The sequence below is a fragment of the Agelaius phoeniceus genome, chromosome 7, assembly GCF_051311805.1.
Source record: "Agelaius phoeniceus isolate bAgePho1 chromosome 7, bAgePho1.hap1, whole genome shotgun sequence".
NCBI lineage: Eukaryota > Metazoa > Chordata > Aves > Passeriformes > Icteridae > Agelaius > Agelaius phoeniceus.
The window spans coordinates 25,636,094-25,659,458 of record NC_135271.1 but is presented as its reverse complement, the minus strand read 5'-3'; the positions used below and the strand labels follow the sequence as shown (position 1 = coordinate 25,659,458).

The 23,365-nt window shown below is 37.2% G+C and overlaps 1 protein-coding gene across 4 annotated transcripts in view; it reads left to right on the top strand.

Annotated features, from left to right (window-relative positions):
• Nucleotides 1-23,365, top strand: part of PARD3B (par-3 family cell polarity regulator beta) — a 392,348-nt gene that overhangs the window by 211,357 nt on the left and 157,626 nt on the right. For 2 of the 4 annotated variants that reach the window (XM_077181319.1, XM_077181318.1), the window contains exons 15-17: nt 1,785-1,900; nt 9,718-9,738; nt 13,510-13,554. In XM_077181319.1, the coding sequence (XP_077037434.1) occupies nt 1,785-1,900; nt 9,718-9,738; nt 13,510-13,554 (182 nt within the window). The remainder of the gene's footprint in view (nt 1-1,784; nt 1,901-9,717; nt 9,739-13,509; nt 13,555-23,365) is intronic. The other 2 variants (XM_054636392.2, XM_077181321.1) reach the window with 2 other exon arrangements.

The window sequence follows — 23,365 nt, the reverse complement described above, 5'->3', positions numbered from 1 at the left end:
AGTTAATTTAAAACTGTACTGTGGGTGCAATGTGTAAATGCAGTGTGAAGTCTCTTAAAGCTTTAAAAGTCCAAGCCAAACAGTTTCTTACAGTTTGTAAGAAACTGAATCTCTTTATGTCACATGAAGATATTATTGAGATTACAAAATGAATTTTCAGTAAGTCTGAACATTGAAATGTGTAGGAGAAAACTTAATGAACTCTTTTCCAGTTGTAAAGGTATTGGGTTGATTTTTCAGATACTTCTGCAAAGCCTGCCATGCTTGATAGCAGCTATAAGCTCCAATTTCCTTAGTAAATACAGAAGTTTGGAGGTGCAGAAAAAAGAGTAAACATGTAGAAGTTCACAATGGCTCATTCTCTCTATCTCAAGTAGCACAGGATTCAAATGAAAGGCATAATTTCAGCCTCTCCTGATGATGAGGAATGTAACCAATCCTGATGATGATGCTGAAATGCACCCTTGAACATTGTTTCCTCATTTGCTGTGTGTTCAATTTTGATAGTCATGCATCTACTGCAATGCTGCTAAGGAAGTTTGCATTTCAGCTGGAAATGTAGCCATGTGTCTGTCCTTGTGTGCTGGGGTGTGAGTAAAAAATACTCTTAAGTGATTGGTTGCATCAAAGAGTAAATATATTTTATTATGGATACCTTGAATGCTTTATACAAGACTTTCATATCTATTTTCATTTTGCTAACATAGAGTAATTACACTCAAATAAGTTTGTTATTTCTGGTCTCCCAGGCAGGTACATATGACATGATAAACAAACAAGTCTACACAGATCAGTGCAATTCAGCATTGCATTCTTAACTGCAGTTGGTTGTTAGAATATGTTACTAATTTTTCCAGCAAGCTCAGAGAAAAACATTCTCCTAAATGCTAATGATGTCTTAAAACAGTGATGAATTTACAGGTCCTTTGTCTCACCCTGATTTTTCCAGTGTTGTATTGTTTTTCCATTTAGAACTAAAGTTCTCCTGAAATTGAATTGCTGTATCAAGTCACATTGATTTCACTGAAATTGCACTTCAACAAAATGAATAGGAAAATACTTAGGAAAGTATTTTGACACTGCAAAATGAAACCCTTTGAGCTATTTCAAACTAAATATTTTTGTTTTTCTAAATCCTTTCTTGCTTAAGAATACTTCAAAGAATAATAATTTCTGTTTCTAATCAAAAAAGAGACACATAGGATTTCAGATTGCATCGAGCTGTTGCATTTTGAGCTGAAAGTTACTTGGAAGTTTCACTCAGGTTGCAATTTTGAAATGTTTAGAAAGTTGCCTTAAAATAAAAGAATAAAAAAAAAAAGACCAAAACAAAGTAAAAATCAAAGCAAGCAAACACAATACCCTGGAATTCTTCAGTTGTAGCGTGCTTCATAAGACCTCCAGCCTCTGCTTAAGTGGTGCAGGGCTATAAAATAATTTTATATTAGCAGGTGAAGTAAAATTGATCCAGGTACGTTGCAGTATTTCTCCAACATTCTGTAGCATGTTATTTGGAAATGCAGTGGTTAGATAGAACTAGCAAAATGAAAAGAAAGTTATTGCTGATCATTTACATTTATATTTCTTTCTGTGATGAGAAATCAAGTGAGTGAAAGTGTTAAGTCTCAGAAAAGGAAGTTGAAGATCGATATCTGATTTGAAAAATGCATGCTGTGAGCAACTGGAGAAAGAAACATGTATATTTGTGCATTCTTTAATTAGTTCACTTGTGGTTTGAACTGGTACCTTAACATTTTACCTAATTTTTTTTTTCCTCGCTACAGCCCTATCATAAATTCAGCAGTGCATTTAACAGATCAGCACATCAACTTCAGATCTTTGACACCAGCCAAGCAGTCTGAATCAATTAATCTGAAAGCCTCAAAAAGCATGGATCTAGGTAAGAAGGGCTGGGGTGACACATAGGTCAGCTCTTTAGCCTTAGCCCATCTGCACCATCTCTGTTTCTTGCTTTTGTTTCTTTAACATCAGGGAGTAAGTTCTGCAGGAGCTACAGTGATGGGGACAATGGTCAGCCTCCTCTAGCAGCTATTTGCAAATACACTTTTATTGGAGCTGAAGAAAGTTTGTTGGCTTTTTGTTTGGTTGTTTTTTTTTTTTTCTTTCTTTTTGTAAAGGCCCATTGTATTGAAATACTAGCTGAAGAAAAGGGGGAATGATGGAAAAATGAGCTGAAAGAATTCTGTACAAGTTTTGTATGTCTAAAATATAAAGCAAAGCCAGCAATCACAAAAATAATTTCTTTTATAAAATATAAATGATTGTAAAACTACACTGGACAAAGGGTAACGTTCCTAACACAAGTTGTTTATTTCTTCATTGACAATGACAAACACAGGCAAAATGTTGCAGTAGGTCTTTATAAATGCTTGAAGGGTGTAAGGTTATGGTTCTCTACCCATCCGTGCTGTGCAGGAAATCTTGCAGGGGGGTGAAGTAGAAAGTAAAAGGCTCTTTCAATACCAGGAAAACATTTGCAGGTGGAAGATGGAAGGGTTATTGCTGCTGAAAAACCAAGCCATGTTTTACTGAGGGTTCAAGAAAGCTTGTTAAGTCTCAAAGGAAACCAAATAAGGTTTTCTTTTTCCTTTTAATTCTTCTTGGCCACACTCACTCTTTATCTGTTGGTTGGTTTTGGGTTTTTTTTTGAATTCCCAGTGTTGATGGGGAAACTTTGAGGACTACCATTAGGATATCTTTAATAATAGATTTGTGTGCTTTGTTGGATCAGATTTGCTACACCATTAATAGAAAGTGATTCATTTTATATACAGTTTCAAGGTAGCTTTTTCTTAACTTGCAGGTTTTTTTTCCATGAAGTCTTCCAGACTGGTCTTTTGTTTTGTTGATTTTTGTTGTCATCTTAGTAGAGTATTTTGATGTAACATTAAATGTGTGTACTCCTCTAGTGGTGTGTAAGGAAAGCCAGGCAGTTATTAATGCCTGAAATGCCTAAGAATGGATGTGAATTAATTGAAGAAAGGTCTTAAGGCAGAATTGTAACACTACTGCATGACCGGGCAAAACATGTCATTTGCTCTTCTGTTCCTTTGTTTTAATGAAGAGTTATGGATTAGGTATTTTTTAAAGAATAAAAATGCTGCTCAAAAAATGATTAGGTTTACAGACTCGAGTCAAATCATATATTACATGTAGTCTACTAGAAAAATGAATGTTCAGCTTTATTGAGCCTTCTTTTAGAAAGGTTTGCTTCCAGCTCCCACAGAAGTCCCAGGAAAGAATGCTCATGAACACCAGTGTAAAATTAGTCAATTGTGTGTGAGAGCATATTCAGAACTGCCAGGTAACTCATACTTCAAGTTCTATACACAATCTGTTCCTGACACCCAGGAGCGATGCTTTGAGAATATACATGAGTCACTAAATCATGGTGGCTAAAAACTAAAATAAAATTGGATGCAAAAATGAAACAAAAATTAGACACAAATGTATCTTTTAGAGTGTTCAAAAATTGTTGCCTGTAGAAGGTAGCTGTTGGAAAGTTCCCTTGTGTTATAAAAGTAAAAAATAAAAAGGGTGATAACCAGTCTGATTGACTGTGTGAAGGTAAATCTACTTGAGACACTCATATAAGGAGTTTGAGGGACCACGAAAGATCTGCACCATATTTTTTTTATAAATTACAATAGATGAAGTAAAATTCCTTGCACATAGCTTGGCAGTTAATGAAACTGAGGAAGATGAAAGCTGGGACCTTTTACCATCATTCTCTAGCAAGCAGTGAAGTACTATGTTTGGCCTTCTGCCTTTTGAAAGACTTTAAGCAGAAGCTGCTGTTTGAAAGAGAAAATGGAATAGAAACATGAAAATCTCAAGTGAAGTAACTGCAACATAAAGTGCTTCAAATACAAATAAAATCCCAATAGTTTGATATAAAAAAATGTGCTTCCAAATAGAGCATTCAGATAATAGACTTTCCAGGATGGATTTTTGGGAAAGCAAAGTTATTTCTTAGGGGTTTTTTTGCTTGCTTCTTGCTTAACTGCAGTCATGACCAATAGTAACTTCTCACCCCAGCATGCAGCTGTGTACCCGTACTGATTTCAATGCACTGCTAAAAAAAAGGAAATAGGGAAGTAATCTTCCATCAGATGTGGTAGCAAAGGAGAAAAAAGGAGAAATGTTCTTTCTCTGAGAAGATCTAGGCCCTATTTTTCCAGTAGTCATGGGACACTGTACACTTAGTACATTTCTTTTGTTCTCAAGTTCTGCCAGTCCTCTCAGAAATAAATCTGACAGGATGAACAGAAAAAAGCACAGAACTGGAGTCCAGGAGGAGAACTGTGAGACCTTAGAACACGTGATTTAGATGCAGTTCCTTTCTTTTTAAACCAAGTTGCCTCTGAATCATGTGTCTCCACAGATCTGTGAAATCACCCAGAGATTGGGTGTAGAGACCCAGAATGACAATCACAAATTCAACAGACAACAGAATTTGTCTAATACAGGGCAAGAATGTGAAATCTGTACTGCTACTCACTTAGGAACATTCTACTTCACCTTGAAATGTGTGTAATGCACCCATTGCTCAATTACAAGGTTACAAAGGCCGGGATTGCTTAATCACATCACCATGCAAAGGATCATTGAAGGTGGGTAACATTTTAAACAGAAGAAAATCCAGATATTACTATAGATTGTGAACCTTATGTGAAAATGATAAATTCATTAAATTAGGGAGCTAGTGAAATTGTATATTAAGGGTCTTCCTGGCTTTGATGAGGCCTGATGTATATACAAGAGGCAAATCTGTAAAGATTAGTCTATAATTACACAGGTTCACAATGGAGGCTCATTTAATGTTGATGTTTCTCTTTTCAGTTATATACATATTTAAGCCCAGAACCCTTTGAGTGCTTAATCTGCTTTCCAGTCATAGCAATTTACAAAATAATAATTTCTATAAATTAATATCCTCAGTGAATAATATGAGGTAATAAGGATGGATGATGAAAAAATGTTCAATACTGCTAACTGTGCATCAGTTTGTTGTTATCACTCTCCAGAGCAAAGCCTGCAGTGAAAGGAACTTGGCACATCCAGCTGTAGGTTACTTGCCAGTGGGGCAGCTGGAGTTTAGTTTATTGACACTTGGTGTATGTCAGGACTGTTGGCTGGGCAGCTGGACAGGAGCAGAGGGTATGAACCACTGCCACCTGCTTGTTTAGGCTGCCATGCCGTGAGTCCTGTGGACTGGCACAACTCTTAACTGCCAAATTCAGAGATAGCATGAACCCAAAAGTAGCATTGCCTGAAGTTGGTGTGTTTCAACAACTCAGTTTCTTTCCAGATGAATTAGTTTTTGCTTTAACCTACTTTAAAAAAAGAAAATAAATATCAGTGGCATATGTTATTGAGTTACTGTTGTAGAAATTAAAAAAAGAAAAAAGCACATGTAGTGGTAATGATACTTTTTTTTGGTTTTGCAGAGATGAGCAGAACTTGCCTCATCTGTACAGATGTCCTTGTGCAGAGTGTATGGGGGCAGGGTGACTGGTTCTCTGTTTTGGCATCCATCATTTCCACAGTGATCAAATGCTTCTCAAAATTTACAGCTTCATTCAGAGTAATAGGCTACAGATTAGTTCCATGTCAGCCATAAGTCTTAATGTTCTTCCTTGCTGCTGTGTTGAGATAATGACAGCACTTTCTGGATCACTGGCAGAGTTCACATCCTGTGTCTTATGGTAGATATTTCTTTGCCTTGCCTACTTTTATATTGAACTGGTGGTGATAAAAAGAGCACAACCCCCCTGTTTTCTTCTGCTGATTCTGGCACTTGACACATCCTCTCTGTTGCATATTTTTTTTTTATTCTTCAGCCATGGTCATCCATATGTTAGCAAAGCAAAGATCCCGATTATAACTGTGACTTCAAGAATTTATGCAGAACCAAACAAAGTCTGACTTGGTACTGACCAGAGTTTCACTGCATGCAAAGCTTGGGCTTGTGCTTAGAGAATAGTGTTAAAAATAAGCAAAACAAAATCAAAAATGGTGGAAATAAATGTTGTGTTTTCTCTTCACACTGAACTGGAACACTTTTTTTGGAACTTAACAGCAGATTGAAAATTAAGAAATCAATGGCTTCTAAATAAGTAATTGGAAGGATGATTTTTCCTTGCTTTTAACAACCTTCTGTACACACACATTTTCCCTTGCATTACCACAGTTCTCTAGAGGAGACTTTCTATATAATATTTTGTCAGAATCCATTTTCAATAGTTTGTTCTTTTAACTATATTAAAAAGGAAATTTTTGTAATGTTAATGTGAAATTGTTTTTTATTGTTACATTAGTGTGCTCTATGAAAATGAAAGGAAAGAAGGTGTCTTATTATCTATCTCCAGCACCCTTACTTTCCATAAATCTTTATGCACAGGAGTGATTTAGACTGTGCATAAATGTACTGTAAAAACTACAGCCATGGGAATTGTGTGCAAGCACATGAAAGTGTAGCTTGTTTTAACCTGAAGCAACATGAAATTGAATCATATGAGTATGTAGCATTTTTGTTGGGTATCAATTCAGGCGAAGTACTGTGTAGATTTATATTTGAGGATGTTGGTATAATAACCCATGACCACTGTCCCAAGGTGCTGCTTAATTCCCTCTTCTTTTCCTCATCAAAGGCAAAACCCCATAAATTTTAACTGATTAAGCTCTATAGCCTGAAGAAATGGATATGTCCTTTACTTGATTTTAAATGTGAGTGAAATATTGTTTGCTGAAACATCATTAGACATACTTGGAATCCCTTAACCTTGGGGCATATTTATTAAAATATCGGGCAGCTTACTTATTTAGGAATAATTAGCAAGTAAATGTGCAAGGTATAAGGTAGAGTATTCTGCAAGGAAGCCAATATTTAACTAAATGCTAATTTCTTTGTTAGTGAAGGGATGCATTCAATTACAGTTCATACTTTTAAAATGCCTCAAAATGGAGGGAAACCCATGTCCCATATCCAGAAGGATGTGGAAAATGCAGTCAAGATGCTATTAGCTGCTTCATGGTTTGCTCTGAAGCAGATTATTTTTACTCTGGGTGTAATTTCTGTAAACTGAAATAAATATCTTAAAACATAGGCAAATGAGGACCAGACAGAGCTAATGAAGATCGGTCGTCCAAGCAATGTTTGGATTCAGATACAATTAAAAGAATACATTTGGGAGGTCTCTAGTGAGAGTTATGGTATTAGTGGGACAAAAAGTAGTTTGGTATTTTAAAGTCATTGTTTTGTTAACCATGTTGTGTGTATGGAATACAATTATTTGTTTGCTTTGACTTGAAACCAATTTCAGAACTGCATTTAGGAGCTAGTTAGGCTTGTTAGAGCATTAATGAGGAAATGGAGAAGATGGATCAGAATTCTAAGAGTCTATTCAATGTTACTGGCTTAGTAATTAAAAAATCATCTTTGGAAGAGAGATTTTTCAAGAACAAAAATGTTATGGGTTAAGGAAAAACTGTATTGCTTATGGCTGTGATTATCTTTGGTATCATGGGCCAAAAGAGATTTTAACATGATTCTAACTTATGTCATGAGTAGCTTTCTAGTACTATCAGATTAGATGTATATTTTCTGAGGCTCTGTGTAGAATCAATTTTTACAAATGAGCACAATGCCGTTTTCGTAGTTTAAATGACTTTCAAATTTCTGTTTGTAAGATCTGTAATTCAGGAATGAAACAAAATCGTTTCTTAAGTGATAGGGATGCTGTTAACTGAATTGAAATGAGACTGAAATTAGGGTTTTTTTCTGTATGAAAAGAGAGGCTTTTAACAAGGCTAATTTTGTTTTACACCAAATTAGTGCAGTTGAGGGGACAGTGAGTTGTGGCATAAAGGCAGAAGTAGGCAAAAGAGACTATCAACTGTTTGGACTGGTTTTGTAGAAATCTTCTAGGACTAAAGGAAGTTCATTGTGGAGCAGGCTGAGAGCGTTACACGAGTTGTGATGGTGACACAGCTGAGAATGTGGTAACACATGCTTGAGGTGGTATTTTTTTAGGTTGCTTTAGTGTAAGTTTGAGTGGATCTATTAATGCAGTTAGATTATTGAAGTGTTAGGGGGAGAAAATAGCAATTAAGTTAATGTATAGCTACTGTAAGAAAGAAAGTAAGGATGATAATGAAGTAACTTTTAAGAACACTGGTATAAATATGTTGTCTAAACTTTGTCTTAAATCTGTTCCCTATCAATGTTTTCAATCAGTGACTGACAGATTACATTAGGAACTTGCAGTTTAACCCTAGGAATTTGGAAGAAGTGTTAATGACATGTGGAAGACGTGCAGCGGGGGAGTTTTAGCCTAGTGTGGTTTCTCTGGAACAGAGGTGAGAGAGGATTACAAAAGACAACAAAAGTGTAAAAGAAGCCACAATGGCCTCAATTAACAGCGTAACCCTAAAGAATGAGTAGTTATGGCACTACTAGAAAGTGAAGAAATTCATATCATGCTGGCTGGGAAATTGTAAAACAGTGATTTTTTCTGCCAGGAGAAAAACTTCCATTTAAAGCTAAATGTGCTCAGTGGACAGCCTCAACTGTACTTCTGGTTCTTCAACAAGTAGTAGTAATAGCAAATGCAAGCTTAAGCGTTTTCATTCTCCTGTGCTGACATACAAGATATATCCCTTGAGGATCTTCTCTGAATACAATTGAATTGAAGTATTAAATCAGTTCTAACAAAAATTGTTCTGAAAAATCTAATTAGAGAAAACCTTGTACAGGAGAGAAAAAGAATCCAGAATCATGGTTTGGATGTGATTTATTCCAGTCTTTAAATGTGCTGAACAGGAAATCCCAAATGTTGTCTTAGATGCCATTTTGGAAAAGGTTTATCTTTTTTTTTTTTATTTCCTACTTCATAAGTATAATTTTTCCTTGGCCCTTTTGCAAGCTTTTTGGTAATCTCTGTGCTTTTCAACACTGAAGTGAGCAGAAATCTATTAAGGACTCCTAAACCTTTAAGAGTGAGTAGCTGGTGGATATCTAGGTCTCCCCAGAACTAATGCCCTTATTTGGAAGAAAGGTGAACAGAAGGGAATTACTGAACAGAAATATTTGAAGCCAGTGCAGGTTTACCCTTCCTGATACACACATTTTGTCACTAGTGTGGATATTAACCTGTGGTCTATGTACATAGCACTTTGGGGCAGACCTAGAACAGTAAGCAACATTTTCTAAGTGGTGGTTGTGAGACAATTGACACCATTTCTCCAAGTGATTTATGCCACTCCTAGATGGGGAAATGCTTCACCCAGAAAATAAAACTGGCAGGAGAATTATGTTCCTGGCACTATCACTGACTAAAACTAATTGATGATGCGCTGTCTTCATTATGATGAGAGGGCTGAGTAAGGATGGAGTTCACCAGGAAAAAACAGTGACCCATTTGAGGCTTTGCTTTCTTATCATATGTTTATACCATAGAAACTGATGGATTCTGAGAAGTGTGGAAGCATCATTTATATGTATAGTTTGGGAATACAGCCCTTGTGAACTGATTACTGAACAATAAGAAATTTATATTTGGCTTCCTATTAATTAACAAAGGTATTTGTTAGGAAATTTGTTTTCTAGGAAATTCTTTTGTGTTTCAGTGTCTTATATTATTATTCCTCATTAATTGTAATTTTAATCCTTGTTTGCTTCTTTTCTGAGTGCAGAACTGCAGCCGGTCTTCAAAGGTACGTGTCAGTTTGTCCAGCAGAAACACGTGACTTTCAGATGTTTAGAAGATTTTTTAGTAGCTCTTTGTCAATGTGCAAAACTGATGCTTCATGAAAGAGTCACTTCAGTTGAATAGGGGAACCTTGTATCTTGTGAATGGTAGTAACTCTGGTTTGGGGAAAAATAATGCAATGGTTCAGCAATTGAACTGGGCAGAAGGGGGGAAATTGGTTATGACAATTGGCAGCAGCATTGATTTGTGCTTCTCTAAACCACAGTTTGGAGCTAGATTGTTAGCCTGTGTGTAAGCCTGGACTGGATTTGGCACAGACTTTGAGAAGTCCAGAAGTTTGTTGTGTACTAAACCATTGGAAGTCATGCAATTCAAATGAAATGGCTATCTTGAGCAGGGCACAGAAATGGCAGTCAAAACATTTATGTGGAAGGACACAAAGGCATGTTGGGTACCTCTACTGTTATTAAATAACAACATCTATTTTCTTGAAGCAAAAGAGCATTCCAGAGTATTACTGTAGGAAATACTAAAAAACTCATGGCGTAAAGAGATGGGATTTCTTACTCTCTGTAGTGATTGTTGGCATAGTTTAAAAAAAAGTATCAATGGTTTGCTATCAGCTGGGCAGATTTGTTTGGTTTAGTAATATTACTTCTTTGATAATCTGTGGTCTTGCTAGGCCCCCAAATGTCCATGATTTTATTAAGTAGCTGCAAAACTTCTTTCATCTTTTATTTCAGCAATTACTTTGAGTACTGACAGCGAATGCATAACTGGTTTCTGTGGTGAAAATGTGGTTCCTAAATAATAGATGTAACTTAAAAAGAGCTAGCATGATTTCCACAGACAAATATTAATAACTTCATGAACTAACAAATCCCTGGGGTTTCAGGGACATTTCAAAATGTGAAGTATTTGATTAACAAGTAAAGGAGAAGTATCTTCTTGTTTGTCAATCTATTTATTCTCTTGTCTGAATCCTTCCCAGATTTTTGTTTGAGTTTTTTCTTTGGAGTCCCAAATTAGGTGGTTTCTATTTTTTTGAGATGTTATGCATTTAATAATTCTAGCTCAAAATATACAGTAATTCTAGTGTCTTCATAAAAATATTTACTTGTGCATTCCCAAGTGTGGTCTTCTTGAGCTGAAATATTTCAGTTATTTGCAAAGTAATTACTTTCTGATATTGCAATATAAAATAATTAGAATATAATATAAAAATAATTAGAATTCCTTTTACTTGAGTTTTAAGAGTAGATGGTATTTTTTTCTTGTTTAAAATCTTTCATGTGATTTTCTACAAAGACAGGCCAAAACTAATAGAATTTTAGGAAAGAAATTTCCTCTTACTTCTTTCCTTTATTCAAAGGCCAAGAACTAGAGAGAGACTATTTTTGTCATAACTGAATGTTTGTATCAGTTTTGAACAACATGCAAAGAAGTGTTTTCAAATATTATTTTGTGGAACAGCATGTCCCATGTACTTCCTAAACGAAATCTTTGGTTACAAAGTTTTCAACCTTGGCATACAAAGTATTTATCTTCTGTTAGCCTTTTTCTGGTTTTGTTTTTATTGGATTTTTTCTTGTGGTCTTCTCCTTGTTGCCAGGGGAAACAAGGGAAGCAATGGGGTTCTTATTCAATGGACTTTTCTGGGCTACTTCTGTTCAGTCTAATGAAAGATGGCCAGCCTAAAAGGCCCTGCCTAAGCATAATAACCCATGAAATGAAAACTACCCTGTGGAGGTGCACACGTATTTTGCTCAAACTTTGATATAGAACTTTAATATTTGCATTTCCCAGGTTTTGTGCATGTATGTGCTTAAGCTCATAATGCTAACCTTGTATTTTGGTAAGATTATTTTTCATTTTTTAATCATTTTATTCTTCCTTTTTTCCCTCCAGTATTAAAATCTAATTTTTGTGTGTGAAGCTGGTGTGTAAAGTATGATTAAGTTAAATGGATTTATCCCTTTTAATAATGTAAAACTTAGTTTCAGGCAAACCAAGTCATCAGCATAGCTTTAAAAATTTACTGTGAACCTTGGGTTTTGTCTTTTTTTTTAAAGTTCCTATGTACTGTAACATTACCTGCTTTAAGTAATTACCATGCATTATACTGGTTGCCACTAGTGACTGCTATAATTAAGGCTGTGAATCCGTTTCCATTATCATCCCTTGTTTTCACACAATCATAACTTGTCAAAACACTAGCCTTTAGGACCAAAGTTTTCCTCAGTTGTTTTGCTCAGAGAGAAATTTAGGAGGAGGGAGCAGGAAAAGGAGTTTGAGCTATCCTTATAGTAAATCCTTGTCCAGTCATTTTGCATTGTAGGATCAAACTGCATAGCAAGGAGTTCGATAGTTATCATTTCCAGGGACAAAAAAGAAGTTGAAAAATCAAGGACTTCAGTTCTGGTTGCACTTCTAATTCTGAATTAGTCTCACTGCAATTTTGTTTAGCAGAATCTCCACATAATGCTGCAAGCAGAATTAGTCTTCCTTTATTAGCGCCTACATCCCATAAAAACCATACACTATGTCAATTTGCTGATATCAGGTGGCAATTGGGTCACAGAAGTAGAGAAGAAATACAGTGGTCATTTGTGGATTCATGACTCCACTTGTGAATCCCAGTCCTGAATTTGATGTTGATTTTTGAGGGTAAAAGCTTCCCTAAATGTGGAGAGGCAATATAAGAAAATATTTACTGTCATTATTTTCCCAGTAGTAATTCCTAAATGTCAGTAACGACCGTACTGCTCTCTCCTAGGTAGAAAATAGCAGGTTCTGGTATTATGGCAGATGACCCTCTGTGTAAACTTTTGATAGTGACTGCTGTACAGAACTTGTTTAAGTTTGCATTTATGGAATTTTTGGTATGACTTGACAATTTATTTTATCATATAAAGAGATTATGTTTTAAGGTGAGTTATAAGGGAGTGCTTGGGTAGGCAGAGTTGAAGGATAAGCTTTCAACCCTAACATTCATTTCCTGTTCTTGTTTTATCATCCCTAACATTACATTGACTGCTGTTTTTTTCATAGAATTCATTTTAAGAAATAGTGATTGGCTCTTCCCCTCAACCCTCCAGGAAAGTATTTTAATTAGTTTCTTGAGTTATATGACAATAAACTGAAGTTACTGAACAGGACTTCCAATTCCTGTTACATTCAGAATTTGGTCCTCCACTACTGTCTGCAAACTGTTGCTACTGCAAGCATCTTTCTTTATAAGATGATGTGAAATACTACAAAGTTACAATTTATAGACAAAATATAACATAGAAAAAATGCATAAACCTTTAAAAAGATCAGGGTTTGGGAGACCTTATTATCTGCAGAGGTCTTGTGAGTCAGTGAGACGTCTTGCAGATGGGAAGATTTCCACATCTGGATTCTTTTTACAATTGAGGTCTTTGATCTGAAAATGTTACAACTCTCCTATGCCCTGTGATTTGTCTGGCAAAATGAGTTATTTACAAGTGCAATTGCTCTTCTGACAACTCAGTTTTGAGTGTGTAAGTTCTGAGGTCCTGATCTGTAATCCACAAGGACTGCTGGTAGTCGTTTTATTGGTTTCAGAGGGCTTTGATTCAGATATTTGGACTTTGAAGCACCCCATGTGGATTAGGTAAAGAAAGGATTTTTTTTCATATTATTATAATTTAAAGATTCAGGATACTGTGTCTGAAATAATTTGACAGTGTTTCAAAGGCTTGTGAATTTAAATAAGTTTCTGATCTTTGTGTCTTTTCTTTTATTTCTCCAGTGGCAGATGAAAGCAAAGTTGGTTTGTTGGCCGGACACAAATCGGGTAAGCTGTCCTATTTTGGAGAAAAAGTCAGCAACTTGAAAGTAGTATGGGCAGTAAATGAAGTCAGCTTCCATGAACTGTGGTGACAAAGACACTAGCAAATTGAGGCATTACTTTGTAAGCACTGACTCCCAAGTTGAACGATGATGAATTAGGGGTTGCTCTTAGCCAGGCAGTGTATGTAGGCAAGTCATTCTCAGGAAGAGCTGTAACTTTATTTTTCAGTACAGGTGTTGTAAATTGGAGAAAATGCACTTTCAAACAAGTAGAAGTGCACTATTATGGAGTGTAGAGACTTAAACAATACACACTTTGAGAACGACAAGTATTTATTTGCTTTTTCTTATTGCTCAGAGTTACACTTCCATTACCAGGAATACTGAAGACAATGATAAAAAAATTTACAGAGTAAAAAAAAAAAAAAAAGTTACAGCTTTTCCTTTTGTTGTGCTTGTGCAGGAGAAATAATTTGTTTTTTCTTAAACTTTTCAGGCAATAATAATAAAAAACATTAATCCATAGTGCTGCAATTACTCTACTTGCTTACTAAATAAGTTCTGCCAACCATGCCAGGGCATTGTACAACTTGAAGCTGTTGTATTAAAAAAACTTCCAAGGCATTGTCACATAAGATTGTAATTTTTCATGAGCTGTGGGTAACCTGTGAGAAACCTTAAACTTCCTAGAAAACTTCAGTTATTCAGCAGTGTCTTCTGATGTTAGGAAATCCTGAAGTTTCAGACTGTCCCTTTGTACCACATTGTACACTGCCCTTTCCCACTCCATGGATAGGTCTAAGAAGCTGAATTCATGCAAAAGGAGGTCAGCTATGAGATTCCTGATTGTTTATGGTATTCTTTCTCTGTACGGCTGGGTGTCCTTCTTTAGTTCTCTGGTGTGGATTTTCCTTATCTGAAGACCTTTTCCTGAACTTAGTGGACAAATTCTTTTTAAATTTTTTGGCATCTTTCCTAAGCTTGTGAAGTTCTTGGATTCTCTTTCTGAATCAGGGAATAGTTCATATGTCTTGTAATATTATCACTCTTGGGAAGAAAAAAAATTCTTTCAACTTTCTCTTTTGGGAATGTGAAAGCTTCAAAGAAATGATCTTGTCAACTTGAAGAACCTGAGGGTGTTGCCCTTGGGCTTTTACCTGTTCAGAAAAATTACTACAAACACTGCAACATCATGCAGTTTACCAAAGATCAATGGAATTCACTGCTATCAAAGAATATTGAGGGATAAGATTATAACTCTTTGGCAGTCAATTGTTTTAGGTACATTAAGCTTTATAATTTTTAGTAACATTTGATCTTTCTTCTGCACACTTCTGCAGATTCTTGAAAACTGACTTTGAAAAGTTTTCTGTTTGAAGACACCTACAAATTTTATGTGAACATGTGGACCTATATTTATTGAACTTTGACTTGTTTGCTTTACTTATTCCTCACAGATCTCTTACATACACCTAAGATCTTTTTTCATAAACTAAAATCAGTGGCCAACAAATCACCCAAGGAATAGATACAAAGATTGCTCAAGTTGTTTCTCTTTTTTTTCCCTGTAAGAATAAAAGAATTTAGCTAACTTCTGAGACAGTTGGCATGTAAATTATTTTTATTGGTCCTATCCTCTTTAAATACCGTTCAAATACCATTGAAAAACATTTCTCCTCCTCTCTATGTTCCATTTCCTAACACTTCATAAAGGAAATCAAGCTGCAATTTTGGTTTCCACATTTTTCCCTTCAAATATTTAATTTAAAGGTTTGTTGAAGAACATGGTGTTCTTTTTTTCTGGTCCCTTTTTACTCTATGCTTTCTGGAAATATATGTGCAATTGTCTGACATTTAGTCCCACCACTGTGACGTTTAGTCACAGTGATGTGAAAACTTCTGTTTTCACATTATTCATTGTGCTGCCTTCCTGTAGGTGTCTTAAGAACGTTAAAGGGAGGCATTGCAGCTTCTTGTGCTATGAGCAAACCACAGTTTTTTTCTCATTACAGAATGGAGTTTCCATCCAATTCTAGACTTCAGGAAACTAAATGTACTTCTCTACAGAATTAATTATCACCTACTAACAATCAATGCAATTATCCTGTCTCTCCTTCAACACGACTTGTTCTGTAAAATACACAGCTGAGTAATTCTCTCTAGGGAAATATCCTTTCTATTTCTTCTGGGCAGTGGCTCTTCAAGCATTTAGTCTCAGCTTTTGGAACAGCTACTTTATCCCTCACATATCACATGTTACGGAGCAGCAGCAGCAGGAGTTAGAGGTGTGCATTAATTTCAAGATGGGTTTTCACAATTCTCTGCAAGACTGAGGCAGGATCTGTAGCTGTAGCCCCATCTGTCATTTTGTATACTGCACCCACAAGCAGTGGTTCCTTCCCCCCCCCCCCGCCCCTTACTTAAAGAGTAGATTTGGGTTTTAGAAGTATGTTGGGACATATCCTGAGCTTGTAAGCATGTTCTGTGGAAAGGTGGCTGGAGCTTTGTTCCAAGTACATATATGACCCTTACAGAAATCTACCTGTGAATTCTGGTTCTCATATGAGGCCTGTATCTCATCCTACTGGATGGAAGACTCCTGCTGTGCTTACAGGTATTCTTAGTATTGAAAATACTAAGAATACTATTGAAAATATTTTCTGCAGTGCCATCAGCAAAAGCACTGGAGCCTCCTGGTCCTTTTCTGGAAAAAAAACAGATTTCAGAGTGCATGAGTGAGTGTGTGTGTGTGTAAGACAACTTCTCTGAATCCTCTAAGAAAGAATTTGTCCTCTGTAACCTTCCTGCCTTCCTGTGTGCTCAGCAATGGTATGTCAATACCAATGATGAGAATGAGAAGCAGACAAGTGGTGCCTCTGTTGTATAAGCAGAGAAGATCCTTGAAAATTCACAAAGATGAAAAATCAGCAGCTTTAGCTTAGTTTTTCATAAAACTCCTAGGTTCTTGTAAAAGCAGTTCTATGACAGTTAAGAGAATATCCTTTATAAAGAAGGGCAAGAATTGCATATCAAATATAACCTGATTTATATCAAATAATGAAATTGAGTACTGATTTTTTGCAGCTATTTTAATTTTTTTACTAAAATTCTTTTTTGTGCTCTGAGTTACTGCTTAGAACACTTTAGTATGTATTGACTGTCTGCTGAGGTCTCTGCTGACACAGCTCTTTCAGATGATGCAGTGCTGGAGAAAAGCTGATGAGTCTTTCTTTATGAGCTCTGACATATTAATTAACAAAATGGTCAAAAAAGCTTTCCTATTTTTATTTTAATGTCACTAGACCATGCTTTTGGCTGGGGTTGTGTTTCAAGACAGTCTTGAAACAAGATGAGTAAGATCATATTTTCTTGCTGGCTGCTATGTGAGGAACATGTGACTGAGCTATGGCTTAGTACCAGCAAGGCTGAGTGATAAGGGGTACTTCTGCTACCAAGCTGAATTTGAATTAATGCTGTGTGGTTAAACCACAACATATGGCAAGAGATAGGGTTAGGACTTGAGTAGGAAAAAGGCCCATTGGGATAGTTGGAAGGATGCTTCTGGTCAAGCTCTGCCCCTTACTGTTAATTTTGCTGCCAGTGCAGTTTGCACATGGCTGTTCAGCCTTGTAGGTAGGGTTGGTATTCTGGGAAGGAAGGCCTGGAGAGGCAGCTGTGCAGCTAAATCCTGCAAGGGCAGCCTGTCCTTGGGCCTGAGTGCCATCACAGCTGTACTACCTCATGTGTGGGTGACTGAGTTGTGGTTAAACTGCAGTTCACATGGAAAGTGGAGCTAGTTTGGAATAATTTAGGTTAAAGGTCTTGGTGTATTTCTGCATTCTTTAATGCCAGGATGTATTCTGCATTAAGGACATTTTACTGAGGTTTTGTTAAAGCTAAGCGTGAGCTATTGGAACACCAGAAAAATCCAGTGGTTTATGCATAGTTTTGTAGCTCAAGAGGCTTCCTTTTAATCAAGGAATCTGGTGGGGAATAATAGTGGATTTAGGAAAGACTACAGAAAGCTTAGTGCATTCTGCTGGGCTTGCTTGAGGCTGGTGCCATTGTAATAAGTTTCATTTGCAGGGAACACAATTATGTCGAAGAAGTGGATGGGAAAGTGCTGTTCTCCTCTCCTGATGCCAGACTTTATAATTTTATTAAATAAGCCTTCTTGCTGCTGTAGATGTCATTAAAGCTCAGCTTTTCAAGGGGAGCATTGGGTTTAGTACTGAGTTCATAAGGATTTATATAGTAACTTGGTCCACAGTAGAAAAGACTCATGTAAGTGGCTGAGCTGCCTGACATAGGCAGTGAAGTGCCTGTCCAAACAGCCTTGCTACTAACTGAAAGTGTGTATCATACGGGATCTGGCCCTTACCTTTGCATTTCTGAGAGGAGAAAAGGTTGTTTTTAGTTTACTTTATTTCTCTTTGAGAATAAGAATGTAATACTTGGCTGCTTCAATCATTCTTGCAAGTGTAAAGAGGACTTGTCTACTTCACAGTCTGCAGTATACCTCAGCAATAGCAGCATAGCCTGACCTGTGTGTCTTGGCTTGGATACTGGATATAAGCAAACTGTGGTGTCACTGGAAGCTGTGCAATATGATTTTTTTCCCTTCATTCAGCCCATGTGATGCTTGGTGCTATTTCGGTGTGACTGGCACAAAAACAAACACAAGTACCTTTCTACAATGCTTCAGCTGACTCTATTACCCACACCTCGTGCCTCTGTAAGCTTTGAATCATTAAGCTGTGGGTTATGTTTGATGGTTTATTGTGGGGAATATTTTTGCAAAATTTTTCACTCTTTGCCTGTTACATTCAGTTGGGCATCTCTCCTGAGCAATTATATTCTTGTGATAGTGTTGTTGTTCATGTTATTATCAACATTATCATCATCATCAACTTTGATTATGATTCTCCAAGCCAAGTGTTGCTTTGAAGTTACAGTTCCAAATAAATTCTCATCTGAGAATATCTATCAGTTCATGCAGCTGAGAAGCAAAAAGTAAGGTTCCCTTTTTCCTGCAGGTCACTTGTGGAGTGAATGTTTTCTCCTTTATTTATGTCTGGCAAAGAATAAAGTCAAGGATATTACATTGAGTGTACTGTATTGTTGGAGTTTAAAACAATTTCTACTCCAAAAATTAAAACACTCAGCTTCCGTTGAATCCCTTGCTGCTGTTGTTTTTTTTCTTTTCTTCAAGCACAACTTGTCTAGTGAACCTAGGAGGATACATTAACTTACTTAATACTCAATGCAAATATGGCTTTGCTACCCTTTTAAAATGAACTTTTAAACATGTATAATAGTGTTATATATTATGCTGTATGTTGTTGTAGCTATTGTCATTGGTTAGAGCTGGGAGGGAATGGGGAGGCTTGATTAATGTTGCTGGTTTGACAAAAATTGTATGTATTGGTGCATGAGAAGTTTGCTTTGTGACTGACTCAGGAAAAGGAAGGCTGGACATTTAGAGTTCTGTGATTCAAACCATTATTCTAAATTAACAGAACTTACTGTATTGTTGAATTTTAGTGAAAAGCAGGCTGTAAGTCAAAATCCCTTCTGAATGTCAGGCTAGGGGTCTTTTTACAGTCCCCTATGCCTGCCAGGTCTATGTGGCTGATAAACAGCTCTCAGATAATGTAGTTAGATGGTTCTCCTCTGTGGAAGTAAACAACCACTCATTTTTACTCTTGAGAAGAATAATTTTATACTCCCAGTAACTCACCAGCTGTAACTATTTTTTGACAGCTTTCTTTCCTTTTTTTTTTTTTGGTTTTTTTTTTTTTTTTTGAAGACTTTATTAACTGTGTGATGATGATTTGTTGTGACCCCTTTTTTGTTAGGTTTTGAGAAAGTCATCTGTCGATAAAAATCCCTCACTTGAGGGTGATGTTTGATGTTATGATGTTGATCTAAAAGCTTGCTGCTGCTGAATAAAGCAGTCTTGGGCACCATGCCTCCTGTCTGCAGCTGCATGGTTCCCATTATTCCATTCTTTATTCCAGTCCCACAGCTTAGCTGGTGAGATGGTTAACAGAACTAGACAGCCAAAAATTCAAACAAGAAGGACAAAATGAATACTGCTGAGATTATCTCCTTGAACCACCCATTTGAGAGACAAGCTTACATGCCATAAGAAGGGAAATTCAGCAAGTGGATGGATGAGAACTGTGAGGCAGCTGTCTACTAAATCACCATATCTACCATGTCAAATGATACCCTTATTGAATTCAAATGCCAAGCTTGCATTAATTTTTAAATTTTTTTAACACTGTTTTACTTGCCATGAATAAAACCACTTTCTCAGTGGCAGGACCTGGGAATAAAAAGTGGCAGTAAACCTCTGCAAACTGAACAAGAGCATCCCTGCTGTCTCATCCTTAGAATGCAAGAATCTTTTCTAAATTCACTTGTTCACTTTGATTTTATGAATGCTTTGTGTTCTGTGACTCTTAGTATGCTTTGTATTAAGGTACGACAGATCAGTGCCCGTTGATCTTTCTTTGAATTACAGTTATTAAAGTGAATAGATCTGATCTGCTGAGAACAATAACAAGCTTGCAGGAGAAACCTGTTTTCCCTCCATGTTCTTGTGTGGGATTTAGGATCTAGAGCAAAACTGAATTTAGACCAACAGCAGTGCAGATGCAAATTCAAGGGTCTAATTGAGTTTTTGTAAAACGCATGTTGACTGAATGTTTTCCTGTTATCCCACAATAGCCTTGTACTTATAAAGGCCAAGCCATGTGTTTCTGCCCCCCTTCTCTCTATGCCACCATTATTATTCCTATAATTCCATGATGAGCTGTTGTGGGAAGCTAACCTAGCAGAAAAATAATTCTACAAAAGAGAATGGTACTCTTCTGGTTTAGTCAAGGGAACAAGAAAAAAAGAAGTTCAGGAGAAGAGAAGAATGATTTTGTAACTGACACTTTTTGATCCTGGGATCAGCCTAAGCTGAAGAAGTTGACTGGGGTGGAGGGGGTAGGCAGACACATCTGAGGGAGAAAGTGTGGATGAAAGAAGATTTGCAGATCTTCAGAGATGTCTTTGTGCTGAAAGAAAGGAAGTGGGGGAGCAAGTTTGAGTCTCTTTTATTGTCCTGAGGACTAAACTGAAAGTGAGTTTCTGAGATGTTTGCTCAATGGCCAGTGAAAGTTGTTATTGTGTATTTTTGACTGTGTGATGTTACTTGCTCTTAATGTACTATGTCCGTCTCTTAGTTTTGTTTGGGCTGCTGTGCTCTGGGTCCTGTCCTAAGGAGTGAGAGAAGATTGAGCAGTCCTTGAAAGCATCTGGGTCTGACAAGCAGGGAGATGCTTTTGTAAGGGCCAGATGGAGTGAACAGGCAGCTTGGACAGAAAAAAACCAGTTTTGTTAAGAATCACAGGGAGTAGGTTCCCTACCCTAGGTGGGGTTTCTTTCAGTCCAGCTGATCACAGAAAGCTGCTGAACCAGAGAACCAATGACACTGTAAAGGCCTAAGTTATGCAGAAGCATTTATTTCATTCTGTCTCACCCAGAAAGTGATAATTTTCTGTACTATAAAAGGGTAGTAAACCAACCCCTGGCTTCAACAGCAAAGCCCTTTTCATATTCTCACTTCAAGAACAAAAGTGCGTGTACATCTACCAACAAGGTCCTAAAGAACTTGGACTTCTCTGTGAAAGAATCTTGTGCCCTGAATGGGGACCAAAGTAAGATATTTCCATTTGACAAGCATGAAATAAAACTTAAAAGTTCCTGTGAGTAAGAACTTCAGAAAGTACTCCTGTGAATGCATAGCTAGGGAACTGCCTGCTAAAGCTGTGACATGAGTTTATTAGAGCAAGATGCCGAAGAGGGATTCTGTGCGTGAGGAATGCCTTATTTTTAAATGTGACTAAACTTCAAGTGCATAACAGAAAGGACAGCCTTTTCCCAGAGGAGAAGGCCTGATCTGGCAGATATCCAAACTTCTGTGTTCTAAAATAAACAATAGTGGTGAAAGATTTGCTTCCTTTCGATCACATCTCAATAATATGGGAATTATGTACTACTTAGTATGAATCGTTGGCATCCAAGGGTTGCAAACCCACAGCCTTTTTTCCTTTGGGGATATTCTTTCCTCTAGGAGCAGAGAAAAGGATAGGAGCTTTGTTTAGTGTGACTTGGGAAATTTCAAGCTCAGCAGTTCTTCAGTGTTACAGCTCCATTATGATACAGAAGTGGGAAAAGTGATTAGGAAGAAAAATCAGACACACAGGTATTTTTTTCCAGCCATGCATTAATACTAATTCTACTTTTTAACTTTTTTTTTTCTCTTTCATTTCCTGAAGTGATTCTGGGCATATTGTTGTATTAACTGAGGCTTGGAGGTGGGTTCTTATGTTCACATTCCACAGTTGCCACTTCTCCCCTAGGTCAGTATTGCTGAATATTGCTCTGTGCAGAATTCAGTGAAGTAGGTCGAGAGAGCATTAAAATATCCAGAATGTGTAAGCAGTGTAAAATGAAATAAAGTGTAGACTTTTAATTGTTGTGATGAATGCATCCACTCCACATAAGCCCTGCTGGTATTTGAAGTAAGTGGTCATGTGTCTGGGATAAATCCATTGTGTGCCAACCTGCAGTGGGCTGGAGGAGTAATGTGCCTGCAGAGCTCTGTCTGTTGTGCGCTGAAATTCCCTGTCTAGGAAACGGCGCAGTGCTGGCTGGAGTTACCAGCTGTGGGCTGTTTGGGGCTTGCATTCTCTTCCTGAGACCTGGCAACATTTTCCACTGTGACTGTCTGTGCTGAGCCTGCCACATTTCTTGTCTTTGCTGAAAGTTTCTGCTGTGAGTTGGAGCTTCCTGCTGCCTTGTGTTCCAGGTTGTTTCTGACTCATACGAGCGTGGGAGAGCTTGTAAATATGGTGGATGTGTCTAGAAGAGGAGTGCAGAAATAAAGCTATTTCTGAAAGAAAAAGCAGTGTAACTGTGTTAGTGCAGAATTTCACACAGGGTCATAGATACTGCAGTTCTCCAGATGTGGTCATTAGGACACAACATCTTGGTATCTCGGGATCCTGGCATATCACATGCACAAAGAACTGTTACTAAATTTTAAGTGACTGGAGATGGCAAAACCCCAAAAAACAGGCATTAGGCCTAAGCAAAGGTTAAGCAACAGTATATTTGAAATTTGAAGAATGTAAATAAATCAGTGCTTTTTATTAAAACTGTGAAGATTCAAAGGAAGGCACAGCAGCCAGCAAAGCAAGTTTAATGTTTAAAATCTGAGGGGCCTCTTGCTGTATGTTGATCTTTAAAGTAGAGAGTTTCTCTGGTGATGGTGCCTGAACAGATGGCTCATGAAAGTGCCTACATGACTGATAGTAAGCTGGTTTCCATCATGGAGCTCCTTCCGTGGCCCTAAGAAGAAAGCTGAGAACAACAAGTGAATCCATCGTGTCTCCTGCCTTTTTAGGGCTCTGTAAGGCTCTTCAGTCGTCAGTCCTTTAGCTGTTGACAGCCAGACTGCATCCTCTTCAGAAAGCAAAACAAATTCCCTCAGTCTGTGTCTTTTGTAATTGAGGAGAAAGTGATGATGTGATTCTAATGCCCCTGCATAATATTTACCACCGTCTGCAGTTAGAACTGGAGTCACAGCCTTCCTGTCAGTCTTTTCTCTGACTATTGGTTTCATGTTCCTTTAAGCAATACCTGTGCTTTTTTCAAGATTTGTGGTGAATGATCTGCAGATATTCAGGAAAGACCTTCAGAGTATTAGGTGCTGAAATCTGGCTGTGATCAGTGCTGGCAGCTACTGTGATTCTTTC